Raw genomic sequence first — 18,801 nt, forward strand, 5'->3', positions numbered from 1 at the left:
ACAATTTTAGAAATATGTATTCACAATGTATTCAACAATAACACCAGTACATAAAATGTAGCCTACATATGGTCATAAATATGTAAACAGTCTACACAAGACGCAGCATTAAGTGAAAATGTGTTAGTGACGTGTTCCAGGAAAAAAACCTAAATATCCAACAGACTAAAGAAGACATGAACAGGTGTTTTCAACTTTGGTTCGAGTAAAGTGGCGAACGTTTTGAATTCAATTGAGTCACAGTTGTGTAGACATCCCATAATAATCCACATATTAACCCACACTTCCTCCCGCTTTTGGAGTTCCTGCGTATTTACTAACCAGCAGCTATCGGGTCGCCGGTGAAAGCCCTTCCTGTAGTGTTCTCTGTCCTGCTGTTGTCTCTGTCATGCTGCCTGGCCCTGTATCCTTACATCCATGCCCTGTATCCTTACATCCATGCCCGTAACGTTACCGGTGTTAGCTTCTGTTTCGGGGAAAGGGGGCTTTGCGTTCTCCTTTACCTTGTTAAGGTAAGCTAGGTTAGCCTCCTAGCTTGTGTGTGCTTCTCAAATGTACTTTCAAATTCATGGGATTTTTCCCTGTAATAAATTGACCACATATTTTACCACCTTCCACTGCAAGGCACTTTATCTGACACAGTCATAATCAAATAGGTGTCACTTTCTTCCGACTTTCGGTACCGCCATGATGCCAGGCGAGAGGAACGGAGCCACGGACATGTTGTGTTCAATTTGACGTGGAATGTCGGGATTTCTGGGTTCCCAGTCGGAAACTATACACGTCTACGGGAAATGTCAGGGTCGGAAAGATATAACGTTACTTGCTCTATGAAAAATCGACAAAGACGAAAACTGAGGACATTTACTCAATAATTTTTTTATTTTAGTTAGTTTTGCAAACAGACATTACAGTTTTAGTTTAGTTATCGTTTTTTTGTAATGCCTCGTTTTTATTTTTATTTCAGTTAACGACAATGTTTTTTTCCCACCTAGTTTTCGTTATTTTGTTCGTTTTTCGTTAACGATTATAACCTTGTAACGCACATGTGTCAAACTCAAGGCCCTTGGGCCAAATCCTGCCCCTCGCAAGTTTTGATGCGGCCCGCATATCAATTTAGGTTCACAATAGATTTTGGCCCACCTAGTTGTGCGCAGAAACCAAAAAGACAGAAAATTCTTTTGAAACTGTAATTACGCGACACTCAAAGCAGAATTTGGCAGATTTGCTGACTTTGAGACTCAGGAATTCCCACAGAAGCAGAGAGTTTTCATATTCAGGCTGTGAAACAGGTTGCTGTAAAAAAATTTAATCGTTTTGCTTGATTTGCAAAACTCTATCATGGCTAAGGAACTTTTAGGGCTTTATGTCGACATAACTGTAAGTGAGAAAGCTAAATGAGACGTGCAATAATACAGTCAAATATTTGTACAAATGTTTGACTTCCATTAAATAAAAGCATGTCAATAAACTCTACATGTCTGGCCCCTGATGTGATTCTTATTTCCAACTGTGGCCCTTAGTGAAGTTGAGTTTGACACCCCTGCTCTAACGTAATAGGTTGACCCAGTTCTTCTGCCTCGTCTGGGTCAAGAAGAAGCAGGTTTAGCTCTTTTAGGAACTTTGGGCACTGCGTCAGATCTGGATTGCAGGAGGATTCATACAGCTTTGAATAAAAGGATTGGAAAGTGGCAGTGATCTCTTTAGGATTTGTTGAGATACCTCAGTCCGTGCGGATGCTGTTGATAGCAGCTCTGGACTTGCTTTGTTTTAATTTCAGAGTATTTGTTACATTTTAACAAAGAAACCAGCACAAGCTGCCTCGGACACATCAAGTGACCACCGGCGATAGTCAGTCGAATAGACAACTGAATCCAAGTTACATATGACTCTTCTTATACAGCGTTTTGGGCGGTGTCAGTTGGACACATTCACGCCCACAGTTACCTCACGTTTGTTACATCTTTAAATGGACCTGAACTGGTGATATTTTTACTTCAAACAGTCCTCTCGTCTTCCTTTTCTTAAGTACACCTACTGTAAGTCGTTGTGACCCAGACAATAACTACTAATGTACATGCTAGTCAACAGATGTTTTACTTCAAATGAGTACTGTATGGACTACGGCACATGTGTAACCGTAAATTTCCTTTCTGTGTAAAAGATTTCTTACAAACTGAGCAGCTATAAGGCTTCTCTCCTGTGTGGATTCTCATGTGTTTCTTTAAACTTCCTCTCTGTGTAAAAGATTTCTTACAAACTGAGCAGTTGAAAGGTTTTTCTCCAGAATGAGTCAGCATGTGGCTCTTCAGGTTTCTACGTTCAGAGAAAGCTCTACCACACTCAGAGCAGCTAAAAGATTTTTCTCCTGTGTGGATTCTCATGTGTGACCGTAAACTTCCTCTCCGTGTAAAAGATTTATTACAAACTGAGCAGCTAAAAGGCTTCTCTCCTGTATGAGTTCTCATGTGTGTCTTCAGATATGACTTGAAGCCAAATCTTTTCCCACACTCAGAGCAGCTGAATGTTTTCTTACATCTTGAGTCATGTTTCAGAGAGTTTAAAGCTGACTGAGGTTTGCTGGTCTCCTTCCAATCAGCACTGTCATCAGTATCAGGTTCAGAAGAGTCTCCAGTCTGGTCTTCAGTCTCTGGTTGTAAAAGTGGATATGGATGTGAGTTCCTGGTCGGTTCTGGTCCACCACAGTCCTCTCCATCAGCTTCTGTTTCCATGTGTTGAGTTAGTCTTTGATGAAGCTGTGAGGACTGAGCTTCCTCTTCATCATCTTCACTCTTTGTAGGGACAGGAGTGATTGGGAACTTGGTGATATCAGCCTCCTCCAGCCCTTGAAGCTGCTCTCCCTCCTGACTGCTCCACAGTTCCTCTTGTTCCTCTTTAATATGTGGGAGGGACTCTGGCTCCTGCTGATCCACACTGGAGCTACACTCATGCTGCTCAGGGGGAACCTCTTCTTTAACCACCGACAGCTGCCCAACATCTGCAAGAGAAACATACAGAGAAATGTTGTGGGACTGTATCTTATCACCTGGATGACCGGCGACCTGGCGGTCAGTCTGACATATGCCGATTTTATGCCGGTCAAATGCACTCGGGCGCCACATGATTTACATCGCACAACAGCAACACTACACGTGCACATGTAGGGTTTCCGCTGTATGCATCTCAATCAGCTGTTTATGAAATGTCATACAGTCGTAATTATACACGGCTCGAACAGTCAGCCACTCTCTCTCTCTCTCCCCTCTGAGGCTGAAAAACTGGAACATGAAAACCGCACTCACGCGGGTCCCGTGACATGACAGCTACAGTTTATTGGAAAATAGCGTTGGGCACACTGACTTTGATAAATTTACTGTTTATCAGACCCCAGATGAGACAATAAACTAATGTTAGCAAACGCTGTGGTCCCTCTGCCTGACGCCCCACTGGCCGCTGTAGGAGACACTGTAAACAAACCAAAAAGAAAAAAAGAGACGCTGTATTCCTCCGACATGCTGTATTAACGTTACTGTTTCCAGGTTAGTGGGGGTGCATACCGCTCAAAACAAACATTAAAAACGTAGTAATCTTCCCTCAGCGTTTTGTTTTGTTGCTAAACTGTGTGTAAAATGAGCGGTAACGTTAAATCGTCTGTTTCAGGTAACGGCACTCTATGGTACCGTCTACTGTTCTGAGATAACCACCGGTAGCTAACGTTAGCAGATAAGCCTGTTGACAGCAACGGTAGTGTTCATATTTATACACAATGACACATAAAGCAAACTTGCTAAAAAAGGAACTACACGCTGTTTTCAGGTATATATTTGATAAATCCTTTGCTTTGCGTAGGAATCGGTGTACGCCCGTCCTACGCCTGTTTTTGGTCGTACGCACGTTTCATAAATGAGGGCCAGTGTAACTGACAGTGGTGAGAACAATATTTAAACTTAACAGGAAGGTCTGGAGGTAATTGAAAGTGGACTATAACCTGGAGAAGGCCTGGCTGGTTTGTGGTGAACAGAATGCTATCATCTGCATGAAAATGAGCATTACAACACTGAGCTGGAACATATATATGATTTCAGGGGATCTAAAATTTAATCGTTACGATCAATTAACCATCAACCTCGGGTTGCATCGCATCGGCTGCCTGCTTCATGGTGTTCGTGTCTTTTAAAGAGAACCTCACTATTTTTGTGACTGGGACTTCATGAAGGGATGCATAGATTCTGGTCTGTTTTTTCCACGAGTGGGCTCTGCAAAGTTCAAGAAAAAAAGTAGGCCAATCAGGTGGAATGCTTCAGGTTTTGTTAAGCCACTCTCCCTAAATGGTTTGCTACTCCTGCTGACGTGAAGATGGAGGTGCTGAGGGCTCACCCTATAGGACCAGAGCACAGTACAGGTGGGTACCCGAACATTTATCTGCAAGAAGCTACGGTACATAGACAGTGAACAGATCTGAAGGCAGCCAAAGGCTCTCAGCTTGAGGTGAACGGCAGAAAAGATATTCAAATTCATTCAAACCTCTGTTTTTTTATTTAAGGAATATTCAAACGCCATTTTTGACAGCCTTAATATAAATCAATGTAACCTTATCACACTCTTGACAAAGTCAGTTCAGAGGGGCAGTGTAACTTACTTCTAACAGCGTGTGTGTTAGCGCCACCATGCTAGGCTAACTTCCCTATGCTACCTCCCTCACATCTCCCTTGTTTAAACTAAAGATAGCTTTCAACCTGCACTTCCTGTCTCCCTGACACAGAGAGAAAAGTCTCCTCTCAGAGACTGCTGCTGACATGATAGACAGAATTAAAACATGAACCTAATGTGTATCGAATAAATTCACATATTGATACATGATTAATAGTGAATTTTGCTAAAGATACGTTACTTAGAAAGGAGTCAGTGTAAGTGTAGGCACTATAAAATATTGTGTGGTTACATTTGTCTGATTTCTTGATTATAATTGATTATATGACAGGCATCAGAATGCCAGGCAAATCTTATGTTACAAACACTGCAGCTGACTCTTTTCTCTCCTGTGTGAGTTCTAACGTGTGACCGTAAACTTCCACAAACTTCCAGTGTAAAATATTTATTACAAACTGAGCAGGTTTTTCTCCTGTGTGGATTCTCATGTGTATCTTCAGACGTGACTTGTAGCTAAATCTTTTCCCACATTCCGAGCAACTGAATGTTATCTTACGTCTTGAATCATGTTTCAGAGAGTTTAAAGCTGACTGAGGTTCTCTGGTCTCCTTCCAATCAGCACTGTCATCAGTCTCAGATTCAGAAGAGTCTCCAGTCTGGTCTTCAGTCTCTGGTTGTAAAAGTGGATGTGGATGTGAGTACCTGGCTGGTTCTGGTCCTCCACAGTCCTCTCCATCAGCTTCTGTTTCCATGTGTTGAGTTTGTCTTTGATGAAGCTGTGAGGACTGAGCTTTCTCTTCATCATCTTCACTCTTCACAGGGACAGGAGTGAATGGGAACTTGGTGATATCAGCCTCCTCCAGCCCTTGAAGCTGCTCTCCCTGCTGACTGCTCCACAGTTCCTCCTGTTCCTCTTTAATGTGTGGGGGGGCTCTGGCTCCTGCTGGTCCACACTGGAGCTACACTCCTGCTGCTCAGGGGGGACCTCTTCTTTAACCACCAACAGCTGCTCAACATCTGCAGGAAACACATACAGAGAAATGTTGTGGAACTGTATCTTATCACCTGGATTGTGATTGTTATAAAGAAATACTGGTTGTTCAGTCAGTTACTTAGGTTACATCTACACTACCAGTCTTCCTTTTCAGCCTTGGAAAACTGTTGACTGATATATTAGGTCCCTCTTGTGGTGAAATAATGCAACTGTGCTGTTGAGCACAAACTGGCACAGTTGGTAATTAAAGTGACTATATGTAACTTTTTAGTGTTTCTGTAACTGTCATTACAGAATTACCAAACCCCTTAATCCATCCTTTACCTTACAATAGACCTTGGAAAACATCGTCAGATGCTCATTTGCCACACACAGCTTGCAGATCTAAGCTCTCCCCAACAGGTATTACCTCTTTCTTCTACACAGCATGTTCAGCCAGGCAGTGTCCCTACCGTTGATCACTATGCAGTTAGGCTAGAGACAGGAAGGAGCCAGACTCTACAGCATGAAAGCGTTGTATAGCGATGCCTGTCAAGGTTACCAACGACATGCACCTTGACTCCTCAAGCCCAGAGTGTTTACTCTGAGACTGTGATGTTTAACATGATGGATAAGATGATGGTGGAAATTACAGCTTATGAAGGAGCAAACGCTGGCAGCTTCAGTAAGCCAACCCCCACTGACAATAGCTATCTGTGCACTCCCCCTCAATTCACACCCCTGACCTTTAGTCATTATGACCAAAAGTCTCAGCCAGCCACCCATACTTACCCGCAGGTATCAAACCCCTGTAATCAACAAACAATCAAGTATCAAAAACTTAGGAGGACACGCTGTTGGATGCTGCCCTTATCTCCTACTCTTTCTTCAATGCCTAACAAATCTATCTCTATCTCTCCCTGACCCTGTCTATCTGCTTGAGCAGCACTGGTTGAAGCCTGAAAATATCGTAAACAAATTAATAACATAACTAATTCCACTGGTGGGACTGTTGAGCTCTGTTTCAGACTGATACCTCTGGTTCAGGCTGGTCCTCATCCTCACCACGTGCCTTTTTCAGTCGCGGAAAATACTTTTCAATACTCATCTGGATTGAAGCAGCAAACATTCAGTGTAAGAGTAAAAAAATGACATAACAATATTTATAATAAGTTTATTTGATTCACAGCTGCTACATATAGTGTTTTGACCTCGACAACCCAACTACATTTACCGCAAACTTGCTAATAGTTAACTTTCTAAAGCAGGCACAATCGCCTGTTTGCCAAGAGTCGAATCGGGACTGCAACATTTACACACTGACAACATTGTATTCAGAATATAAAATATTTTTATAGCACTTTTCAATGTGCGATTGTGTAAAGGTGTTCACGAGATACCAACCTTTTGTGAACTTGTGAATTTCGCCAGCCGTCTTCTCTCGTTTTCATAGAGACAGACAGTGTGTGCACGGAGGGTAGGGGCTGTGTATGTGTAGCATATGTGAGAGAGACGCGAGTGACCAAGAGACGGAGGAGAGCAGGGAAAGGAAATGCAGGTGAACGAATACACTGCATGTTTCAAATAGCGTTAAGAATAACGAAACACAATATGTGGCGGCCGGTGTTGACTGTGTGGCGCACCGCCACAAATTAGTCTATGTGTGGGAAACACTGCTAGAGAGGATGTAAGATTCTCAATCAAACTGTGCTTCTTCGGGAACACCTGCTTACAGAGTGTTCCCTTAGTTGAAGAGGCCCAGCAGTTGGTCAACAAGCTACAGCAGCTTCTTGTATCAGGAGAATTTGAGGTCCTTCAATGGGCTAGCAACAGGACAGAGGTCATTTGCCATCTACCACCAAAAACATGCTCAGAAAAACTAGAGCTTTGGCTGTCGCATGACAAAGCAAAGACACACAAGTCAACACTTGGACTGAATTGGCACTATGAAACGGATACCCTTGGCTTTAAGCATTGCCGCCTTAACTATGAACAACCAACAATGAGGAGGATCTATCCAACTTTGGAGAGTCAGTACGACCTACTCGGGACAAGCCCAGACATTGGGATGATCCACAGTTACCTGAAGCCGTGAGCTGGAATGAGCTAGAAACACGAAACTTGCCATCAGAGGTGTCAAAAGTATTCACATTCATTACTCAAGTAGAAGTATAGATATTAGGGTTTGAAAAGACTTCTGTAGAAGTTGAAGTATCAGATCAAGCTTTTTACTCAAGTAAAAGTGTAAAAGTACTGGTTTCAAAACTACTTAAAGTATAAAAGTAAAAGTAATGTAAGGGGGGAAAAAATGCCATTAAGGACAAAAGCTTAGCCCGCCCCACAGGGGCCTATAGTGCACTAGCTACCCCACCTCCCCAAAAAAGGAAGCACCTTGTTCAATTGTATTTGTCTGTTCAAAAATATAAAACAATAAAAACTTGATTTAAAAAGGAGCACAAGGCGACATTAAAGAACGGCTTGGGGGCCACAGGGTCAAAATTAAATGATTTATTAAAAATTTAGCTAATAACATAACTAGGGCTGTCAGCGTTAACGCATTAATCACGATGCAATCCTTTTCTTTCTTTTTTTAAATCGCATTAATCGCATGCCGGCATTTATTAATTTATTTTACACTTCACTCGGCTTGGCGTGGGGCCTAACAGCTACTATTTTGACCCTTTGCAGCACCGTTACTTATCATCAAGCTGCCACTTCCTCCTAACACATCCTGCTGCTGCAGGCTGCAGCATGATGGAGAAACACAGCAACAATAACTCTGAATGGAGCTTTTTATTTTCCAAAACTCACAGACGGCTCGTAGACAAGTCGAAAGCCATATGCACGTTGTGTAAAGCTGAATTAAAATATCACCGAAGCACGTCAAGCTTGAGCTACCACCTATGGAGCTAAGCATAGTAGTACAGTTAATGTGATGCTACCTGCTAGCATGCTACCCACTCAGGCAAAGCACTATTTTGGAGAGTGCTACCCCACTGGGGATCAATAAACAGTATAAATTATAAATATAAGTATAAATTAAATTGCCGACCTGTGGATGAAACCAAATCCCAAAGAAATACTACAGCTCTTGCGAAACGGGTGCAGACCTGTCAGCATCGTAGAGGACTCGGGTCTTAATGACGTACTACGGTTGGCATGTTCTGACCTGTCTTGTTGCCGTCGAGGGGGACAGTAGTTTTCACGGATACACAGCCTGTACGACACGGAGAAAGCAGCCACACTGGAACTGCTGCAACGAACGCTGTCTCATTAACCGGTGATCACTGGACGTCAGTGAGTAATCAACATTATTTAGGAGTTACTAAACACTAGATTGACTCTAGTAAGGATAGGGATTTTTAGTTTTTTTAGTTAGGTACTTGGAGGAATTGTGCAATAATGACAGATTCACACATTTTTCTTTTGTTTACAGTAAATAAATAATTACAAATCTTAAAATCAAGTTCATAAAGTCACTTTCTTTGCATTCATTTGATTCCCAATCAAGATACACTGGTAAAAATTGCTTTCGATTGTTAATCTGGACTTAAAAACTGTTCTGAAATGCAAAATAATAGAATTTTAATCGTGATAAAATATGTGATTAATCGCGATTAACTATAGAAATTCAGCGATTAATCGCGATAAAAAAAAATGTAATCATTTGACAGCCCTATTTTTTATACATCACAAAGTGTCCGTGAAAACCAGCGTACGTCGCTTTTCGTGCGTATGCAATTTTTTATCCATATTATTATCTCCATTTTGTATCTCTTTTTCAAACTATTTATTACTTTTTAATGGTTTGTTTTTAACTTAATTTTATTTATTGTTTATACACACACACACAGATGTATTTTTCATAGATGTTCTTTTGAACGTATACATTTTTCACCACCAAAACAAGTTCCTTCCAGAGACTATTTAGCAGAGGCACCGTGGCTTCATCCGGCGCGTAGCACCGCCCAAGACGATTGTGATTGGTTTAAAGAAATGCCAATAAACAAGAGCATGTTTTTCTCCCATCCAGGAATGCTGTGTGGACTATCCAGACCTTCCTCTGCAGCGCTGTGGAGGAAGGTAGTAGTGTGAAAGGAACCCTACTCCTAAAATAAAATAAACCAGGTTCTCTTGAACTTTTATGCTCTTGACTTCTGCAGATTTTCCCCCCCTTTAGTCCCCCTAAAAACCCTGTTGACATTGTTCCTACCTTCCTCTTCATACACACAGAGACACACACAAGCACACAGAGATACTAGGCCTGTCACGATAAGTCAATAAATCAATTAATTGCACGATAAAAAAAATGAACTCGTTAATTTTTCTGGCCGCAATAATTTCCATTTGCATGCTTGTTTGTTTTCCTCGTCTCTTTCTCTCTCTACCAAAGAGACTGGATGACCACTCTCGGTTCCTTAGTGTAACGAGGAGTGAACCCTCTTGTCAGTCGCATGGTCTTTGTGTGGGGAGGAGGGACTCCTGGTAGGGCTGGGCACCGAACGTCAATACTTTTATGGCACCGGAAAAAATACCCGGATCCTATGAGTATCGGAAAAAAATGATTTATCTATTGGTGCCAAATTTCAGTTCCAAAAGCGTCTGAGCGCGTAAGGGCAAGCTTATCTGTCCTCTGCATATTGACACAGAGTGGAGCTCTAACCGACACACACGCAGAGGTGCGGACAGACACTGTTTTGTTACAGTGAGTCACGGCAATGCCGATAAAGTGGTTTCAAGTGTGGTTACAGTTTTTCAAAACTTCACGCAGACAGTGTTTGCTGTGATATGATATTAATGGCGAGCCGAAAGCGTTGGTGGTGCCGTTGACATTACACTTCCTCTGAGACAAGCAGGCACAACGGTGGTTTCTATGCCCTGATGACTGACTGACAGGCTGAGGTTGTAAGGAAAGGCAACTTTACTTCTACAGCACCTTTCAGCAACGAGGCAATTCAGTTCCATTCCTTTGCACTTAAGTTAGTTCTCCATTAGTTCAATGTTGACAACAGGGCGGTCACCAGGTTTATTATTAAAGGTTTGTGTTATTATGCAGTTTGCACTTAAAAGTCCTTGTTTACATTCCTTAGCATTTTAGTTAGTTCAATATTAGCCTGTACACAATGCCATGTGTTTATTTATTTATTATTTATAATAAGTTCATGTTGTGGCAAAAAGGTTTCTCTTTTGTTAATTTTTAAAGTTGGGATTGATACCAATCCTGAGTATCTGACTGGTGCACCCCTATCGAAAAGCACAACCAGTTTTATTAATGTTACTCTGAGTGAGCAGTGTTACCAGAATTTTTTTTATTTTGAGAACTGTTTTGATTCATAATTAAGGTGGAAAATAAAAGTTTTCTGTTTAATGTATTTTTGTTGATGCTGAAATGGATTTTAAAACATATGGTATCGAAAAAAAAGTATCATTAAGGAACCGGCATCGAAACTGAGGTATCGAAATTGGCACCAGATCAAAAGATTTTGAACGATGCCCAGCCCTAACTCCTGGCGGAGAGAGAGAGACAGAGAAAATGCTAGTTGAGAGTTGGAGCAGGGTTTCCCGCAGCACGTTGCAGTTAAGGCGCCGTCAAAAAAAAAGCAAAAAAAAAAAAAGTATATGAGCGATATCCACCGTGTTACTCGGCGTCCTGTTTTCTCCCTTTCATTCCAAACCACAGTTGACAACCTGCAGGTGGAGGCTGTGGAGACAGGCTCGGACATACACGCCGCTGTGGACTTGTCAGTCTCGCAAGCGGTTTCAGGAAAGTGGCCGACAATGCACAGAACATCAACACCGGTACAAGCCTACAGCTGTCCGCGGATAGGGAGTGTGGAAAGTGTGTCAGGGGCTCCTGGACGGTGAACTGAGACTCCGTTACCTGCTTGTCGGTCAACGGTTAATGATCGGTTATTTAATTTCATTGTGCTTTCTTTTGGGAGGCTGGCTGCCAAAAATCGCCACTTACTAGCTAATTAATTAGCCTGAAGTAAACAGAAGTGATGTGGTGGCTGGCGTCTGGTGTGTGCGCCAGTGTGTGTGTGTGTGTGTGTGTGTGTGTGTGTCGGCCCGCCCCCGCGAAGCTCCGACAACTGCAGACAGCAGAGGAGCAGAAGAAAGTAGCTGCACCAAAATGAAGACTGAAAAACAGAACTATTTTGGTACAAACATTTACTCGCCATGTGGCAGATAGCCACATAGATATAGATATAATTTATTAATTATATGTTATTATTTAAATTTAATATTTAGTGTTTAATACATTTTTCATTTAAAATTGTTAAATGTAGTACTGAGTCTGTAGTCTATCGCACAAACACTCGAGGAATGTTGCAAACATTTGGCCTGGGAGAACATACGGGTCACAAACGGCAATCCCACAACTGTCCAACAGCGTGAAAGACGACGTACTGAAGGAGATCAAAGACATATTGTGGATATTTAAAATGTCTTCCAGCTCCAGTGTTAAATATTCTTTAGAAATAATAGTGTATTGATCTTTGAAAAGGTGTACCTGCATTATTATGCCATTATCATTATATTAGATGAAAATGGTCTCAGAAAGACAATATTATCGTTTATCGCAATAATTTCTGGGACAATTTATTGTCCAGCAAAATTTGTTATCATGACAAGCCTAGACACACACACAGACAAACACAGACACACCCTCTAAGCCTCAGTGGTTACAATACTGTGCTGTTGTGTTCCAAGGTGACCTCCAATCACCAAACAGTCCTAAGGGAAATAAGAACCTTTGTTTACCTAGAAAACAGCCCCGACATCACCAAACCCACCAGACTCCATGTAAATAATCAGGACTTTTAGCGTCTGTAGAACCAGCATATTTCCACATATAAATCGGTGAATTAAGGGTTAATTTCAACCAAACCAGAGTGGTGATTGTTGGAACAGTGGAAAGATGAACCAAGACGGCTTTTGATAGTTTTAGTTAGTTTCTGTCCACTTTGAATGCAGTGTGTTTTACGATCCTGATTATTTACATGGAGTCTGGTGGGTTTGGCGAAGGCCTGTTGAAGAGCGAAGATTACAATAGAGCTTATGAATAAATGCTTATTTACATCCTTACAGACGTCCTATCGATGCTGAGAGAAGAGATGACAGGAAGGAGAGAAAGATCAACTGAAGGTTTAATGACCAAACCTGCTCTGTGTAACCGAAGCTGAGGGTTGAAAACAGCGTCCAGTAGCTCCCGTTGTCGCTCGTTCTCCTCTTTTGAACGACAAAGTTCCTCCTCGTACTCTGCTATCGTTCTTTCAAACAGCCCAAATATCTCTTCAGCAGCCGCAGTTAGTCGCTGCTCCACCAACGCTCTCAGCATCTGGACTTTACACATTTTACCTCTTTCTCAACACAACAAAGACACTCTGATAACACACCTTTCTGCTAGACGCCATCTTGTTCAAAGAGTGAAGTTAGCCGCAGTGAAGACTACAGCTTCCGGTGCAGATTAGTTGCTGAGCTTCAAAATAAAAGCCCAGAAGTGTTTCAGTTGCTGAGCTTCAAAATAAAAGTCCGGAAGTGTTCCAGATTTCCCCTGAAAAACACGTAGGAATATAAATAATTAAAACACACTTTTGAAGAAAGACAAATACTTTATTATAATTTCAGAGCTCTGAGAAAACAATGAACCAAATTAAAGATGATGGTAGTTTGTTTACCTTTCCTTTTAATTAGGGCTGTCAGTGTTAACGCGTTAATCGCGATGCGATTAAGGGCCGACGCGACGCGATTCATTTTTTTTTAATCGCATGCCGGCATTTATTAATTTATTTTACACTTCACTCGGCTTTGCGTGGTGCCTAACAGGCTACTATTTTGACCATTTGCAGCACCGTTACTTAGACAAGTCGAAAGCCATATGCATGTTGTGTAAAGCCGAATTAAAATATCACCGAAGCACGTCAAGCTTGAGCTACCACCTACGGAGCTAAGCATAGCAGTACAGTTAACGTGATGCTAGACCACCGGCCCTCGGGGGGCGGGGGAGAGATGAATGTTAGGAAATAAGAGGTTGCTATGGCCCGCCGTACAGGTTAGTTTGACCAGCAGGCAGCAGCGGTGGCTGGAGCAAGCAGCAGCAGCTGCAGTGGCCGTAGCAGGCAGCAGCCGGGGCGGGCGATCACAGGGGGACATCCTCAGCGGTGAAACGCGAATGGGGGCTGGAGTATAACCTAGCTAGGTGGAAAGCTAACGCTAGCCAGCCACCTGTTCCATCAATCCTGCTTCCAACGTTAGCGGTCCACTGACCTGTTGTCGCTGGGTCTAACTGTTCCTCCTCATTCCCTCCGAGAACATCTCCTGAACTGCGTCAGGAGGCTCTCCTCCCAGCGAGCTTCGACACAGTTTACTGACGCATATTGTCACTGGACAACTAACAAATCGCCATTTTGTTGTGTACCCATCAAATGACCACAGCAAACAGTCCAATGACCTTTCTATCCATTTTATTTCTATGCGAGGACACCATGAAGACTCCAGAGACTGTTGATATTTACTCCATGCAGATTTATTTGTTACAGTTTAACAAACAAACCGAGCTGCCTCAGACACATCAACTGACCACCGCCGATAGTCAGTAACTTTATTTCATCCTGGAGGGTACTCAGCATGTCCTGGTGTACCACACCGGTCATATCAAACGATTATATTTCTTTACTTTATTAGCTTTACCAAGGCCTAATTAGTGGCATAGGAGACACTATACATGTCAAAAGACCTTAATCATGTTGGTGTCACTGATCATATTACCCTGGAACATAGCAATGCACAAGTGAGTTTTTATAGTTTTATACAGATCATAATATGTCCATCTCAGCTTTGCTTCAAAGAGAAAACTCCTCCTCTCCCTGACAGGAAACACCATGCTAGGCTAACTTCCCTATGCTACCTCCCTAACATCTCCCTTGTTTAAACTAATGACAGCTTTCAACCTGCACTTCCTGTCTCCCTGACACAGAGAGAAAAGTCTCCTCTCCAAGACAGCTATGCCTAAATTGTGCTTAAACATTATACACAAAATTAAAACATGAACCCAATGTGTATTGAATAAACTCCCATATTGATACATGATTAATAGTGAATCTTGCTAAGGCACAAACGTTATTCCATGTCATCAGTCTCCGGTTCAGAAGAGTCTCCAGTCTGGTCTTCAGTCTCTGGTTGTAAAAGTGGATGTGAGTTCCTGGCTGGTTCTGGATCTCCACAGTCCTCTCCATCAGCTTTTGTTTCCATGTGTTGAGTTTGTCTTTGATGAAGCTGTGAGGACTGAGCTTTCTCTTCATCATCTTCACTCTTCACAGGGACAGGAGTGAATGGGAACTTGGTGATATCAGCCTCCTCCAGCCCTTGAAGCTGCTCTCCCTCCTGACTGATACACAGTTCCTCTTTAATGTGTGGGAGGGGCTCTGGCTCCTGCTGGTCCACACTGGATCGACACTCCTGCTGCTCAGGGGGAACCTCTTCTTTAACCACCAACAGCTGCTCAACATCTGCAGGAAACAGGAAACCCACTCAGGAAACGGAATCAAGTACAGACAATGGTTTAGTCAATACTTTTAGCTAACTATGTCAACTGTTTAGACAGTACTTTTAGCTACTATAACAAATGGTTAGACAGTACTATTAGCAGCTGAATGTTTTCTTACATACTGAATCATGTTTCAGAGAGTTTAAAGCTGACTGAGGTTCTCTGGTCTCCTTCCAATCAGCACTGTCATCAGTCTCAGGATCAGAAGAGTCTACAGTCTGGTCTTCAGTCTCTGGTTGTAAAAGTGGATGTGAGTTCCTGGCTGGTTCTGGTCCTCCACAGTCCTCTCCATCAGCTTCTGTTTCCATCGGACCAACACATTTATGTGTTTTGACATGAGAACGCCAGGCAAATCTTCTGTTACAAACACTGCAGCTGAATCTTCTCTCTCCTGTGTGGACTACCGTGTGTGACCGTAAACTTCCACTCTTTATAAAAGATTTATTACAAACTGAGCAGCTGAAAGGTTTTTCTCCTGTGTGGATTCTCATGTGTGTCTTTAAATATCCACTCTGTCTAAAAGATTTATTACAAACTGAGCAGCTGAAAGGTTTTTCGCCTGTGTGGATTCTCATGTGCATCTTTAAATTTCCATTGTGTGTAAAATATTTCTTACAGACTAAGCAGCTGAAATGTTTTTCTCCAGAATGAGTTATCATGTGTGTCTTTAGGTGTCCACGTTCAGAGAAAGCTTTACCACACTCAGAGCAGCTAAAAGGTTTCTCTCCTGTGTGGATTCTCATGTGTGTTTGTAAATGTCCACGATGTGTAAAATATTTCTTACAGACTGAACAGCTAAAAGGTTTTTCTTCTGAGTGAGTTCGCATATGTTTCTTAAGATGTGACTTGAAGTCAGAACAGCCAAATCGTTTCTCTCTGGTCTGGTCTTCAGTCTCTGGTTGTAAAAGTGGATGTGGATGGGAGTTCCTGGCTGGTTCTGGTCCTCCACAGTCCTCTCCATCAGCTTCTGTTTCCATCGGACCAACACATTTATGTGTTTTGACATGAGAACGCCAGGCAAATCTTTTGTTACAAACACTGCAGCTGAATCTTTTCTCTCCTGTGTGGACTGCCATGTGTGTCTGTAAACTTCCACTCTGTGTAAAAGATTTATTACAAACTGAGCAGCTGAAAGGTTTTTCGCCTGTGTGGATTCTCATGTGCATCTTTAAATTTCCACTCTGCGTAAAATATTTCTTACAGACTGAGCAGCTAAAAGGTTTTTCTCCTGTGTGAGTTCTCATAGGTTTCTTAAGATGTGCCTTGAAGCCAGAGCAGCTGAATCGTTTCTCTCTGGTCTGGTCTTCAGTCTCTGGTTGTAAAAGTGGATGTGAGTTCCTGGCTGGTTCTGGTCCTCCACAGTCCTCTCCATCAGCTTCTGTTTCCATTTGTTGAGTTTGTCTTTGATGAAGCTGTGAGGACTGAGCTTCCTCTTCATCATCTTCACTCTTCACAGGGACAGGAGTGAATGGGAACTTGGTGATATCAGCCTCCTCCAGCCCTTGAAGCTGCTCTCCCTCCTGACTGCTCCACAGTTCCTCCTGTTCCTCTTTAATGTGTGGGGGGGGCTCTGGCTCTTCCTGGTCCACACTGGAGCTACACTCCTGCTGCTCAGGGAGAACCTCTTCTTTAACCACCAACAGCTGCTCAACATCTGCAGGAAACACAGAGAAATGTTGTGGAAGTGTATCTTATCACCTGGATTGTGATTGTTATAAAGAAATACTGGTTGTTCAGTCAGTTACTTAGGTTACATCTACACTACTAGTCTTCCTTTTCAGCCTTGGAAAACTGTTGGAAAGGCTGTTGACTGACATATTAGGGCACTCTTGTGGTGAATTAATGCCACTGCGCTGTTGAGCACAAACTGGCGCAGACGGTAATTAAAGTGACTATAAGTAACTTTTTAGCTTTTCTGTAACTGTCATTTTTCATATTATGATCTTAAATGAGCTGTAACAGCAAACAAAACTAATAGTGAAAAGAACACAATTTTTAGGTAGTTTTTATTAGTGCCGTTGCTCAGGTTAAATTCTTTCAGCGTAGTCACAGAATGATTTATGGCAGGTAGACGGTGCAACAGTAACATTCTGAAGGGTCACAAATTTTTTCGTAATACCGGAAAAGCCTGAGTGAAAGCCAGGTGAAAGGTAGCAGAATATTTATTTTATAGGCTAGGCGTAGTTGTATTTTAATGTTATTTTAGAAGTTATCTGCTGTAGTTATGGCTGCTACTGGGTCAGAACATCACAAAAAAGAAGGACATTAAACAAAGAACTAAAAGCTAAAAAGGGAAAGTCATGACAGGCGAAAACGCGAGTCAACTTCAGTGGGGCTTTCAACAGATGGAGACAATTACGGGCTTGTATATGATTCCAAACCCACCCCGAATAGGCCCTCAGGTAAGTAGGTTAAGTTACCGTAAGCAACACTTGAAATGAAACGATGCATCTGTAATGTATTCTCTTATCGTAAATTAATGATTTTCTGTCTGAGAAAAACATTCATCGCGACTATATGACCTCCCGGTAACGCTAACTCAGTAATACAGTGGGCAATAAAGCACAGTAAAGAAAAGACCTTTACGACAGCAGATGTGGTAAAAACACTATCACTTGTGTCCAAAGTGGCCGCTAGAATCAACACAAACTGAAAGTTACATATAGCCACATTAAGAGGCATAACAAGAGACTTAATACAGAGTGCAAAGTGGACTTTACTGCATTCAAATAGTTCAAGTTGTGTGTGTCTCTGACGAACTGTGAGTAAAACTGGTAATTTTTGTCTGAAATGCAACCATTGCTGCAGTCTGCAGCAGAGACTGTCGAAATGTGTGTCCCACGATAGTGACTTGTCAATATAAACACCAAGATATTTGTATGAGTGGGCCTGAGTGATGGTTTGGAAGTGGATGACCACAGGCCTGTGGTCACCGACTCCCCGAGGGTCAAACACCATCTCTTCAGTCTTGGAAACATTTAGAACAAGGTGGTTATCGTTGCACCAATTCATCAACTTGTTTATCTTATTTGTGTGAGTGTTGTGAGTTCCTCTCTTTCTGGCTTGGAAATGTAAGATTTGTTATTTGGGTACTGAGTGATTACTTTTTGGGGTAACACGTTATTTTTACAAAAGTTAATGTAATCAGTGATAGCATTTGTGGCTTCCTCTAACTCCAGACTATGAAAGAGTTGCCAGTTGGTACAGGAGAAACAGCCTTTTAAAGCTTCAATGCCATCATTATCATGTTCATGTGTATAGTTTTACATTTTAATTTTGATGAAGAAAACAAGTATATAATTAGTGGTGTTTCTTTGATTTGTTTACATATTGTTCTTGCACTACTGGAAACGTTCCTGACAAATAAGCTGCTGACATGCTGAACCCTTGTTTCTTTGATGTTAAAAGTTGCACTTTTGATAAGGTTTTGCCTGTATTTTTGTAATATAATAAACACTGTTCCACTTTTTGAAACTATTTTAGTTTGTGTAGGCCTATCAGTGCTTTCTGAACATATTGAACACACTTTTAAAAATACAGCGATAAAACCGAAAACCGTGATAATTTTGGTCACTATAACCGTGAGGTAAAATTTTCATACCGTTACATCCCTAACTATGAACAACCA

General features: G+C 41.9%; 2 protein-coding genes across 3 annotated transcripts; both read right to left on the minus strand.

The window, feature by feature from the left end:
* Position 1: 1 nt before the first annotated feature.
* On the minus strand, positions 2-13,053 carry LOC144528580 (uncharacterized). 2 transcript variants are annotated; one of them, XM_078267255.1, is made up of 3 exons: positions 12,788-13,053; positions 5,207-5,667; positions 2-2,998 (listed from the first exon to the last, which is right to left on the minus strand). In XM_078267255.1, the coding sequence occupies exons 2-3, from the start codon at positions 5,400-5,402 to the stop codon at positions 2,097-2,099; spliced, it is 1,098 nt and encodes a 365-aa protein (XP_078123381.1). In that variant the 5' UTR covers positions 5,403-5,667; positions 12,788-13,053; the 3' UTR covers positions 2-2,096. The 2 variants fall into 2 exon arrangements, with proteins under 2 accessions (XP_078123381.1, XP_078123382.1); XM_078267256.1 differs by lacking the exon at positions 12,788-13,053 and having other exon boundaries at positions 5,207-5,819.
* Positions 13,054-13,242: 189 nt separating this feature from the next.
* On the minus strand, positions 13,243-18,131 carry LOC144529245 (uncharacterized). The gene is made up of 3 exons (XM_078268249.1): positions 18,041-18,131; positions 15,292-16,863; positions 13,243-15,135 (listed from the first exon to the last, which is right to left on the minus strand). The coding sequence occupies exons 1-3, from the start codon at positions 18,129-18,131 to the stop codon at positions 14,747-14,749; spliced, it is 2,052 nt and encodes a 683-aa protein (XP_078124375.1). The 3' UTR covers positions 13,243-14,746.
* Positions 18,132-18,801: the final 670 nt, after the last annotated feature.

This window comes from Sander vitreus, chromosome 14 (genome assembly GCF_031162955.1).
Source record: "Sander vitreus isolate 19-12246 chromosome 14, sanVit1, whole genome shotgun sequence".
In the NCBI taxonomy this organism is placed as follows: domain Eukaryota; kingdom Metazoa; phylum Chordata; class Actinopteri; order Perciformes; family Percidae; genus Sander; species Sander vitreus.

Bases quoted from the DNA above. Each gene is read 5' to 3' on its own strand.
- LOC144529245 (XM_078268249.1), bottom strand. From the start codon at position 18,131: ATGGTGTTTGACCCTCGGGGAGTCGGTGACCACAGGCCTGTGGTCATC. The intron at 16,864-18,040 runs GTGTTTATATTG...CCAGGTGATAAG, and splicing joins CCACTCATACAAATATCTTG to ATACACTTCCACAACATTTC. The intron at 15,136-15,291 runs GTAAGAAAACAT...TGTTTCCTGCAG, and splicing joins TCTGAAACATGATTCAGTAT to ATGTTGAGCAGCTGTTGGTG.
- LOC144528580 (XM_078267255.1), bottom strand. From the start codon at position 5,402: ATGGAAACAGAAGCTGATGGAGAGGACTGTGGAGGACCAGAACCAGCC. The intron at 2,999-5,206 runs GTAAGATAACAT...TTTCTCTTGCAG, and splicing joins TCTGAAACATGATTCAAGAC to ATGTTGGGCAGCTGTCGGTG.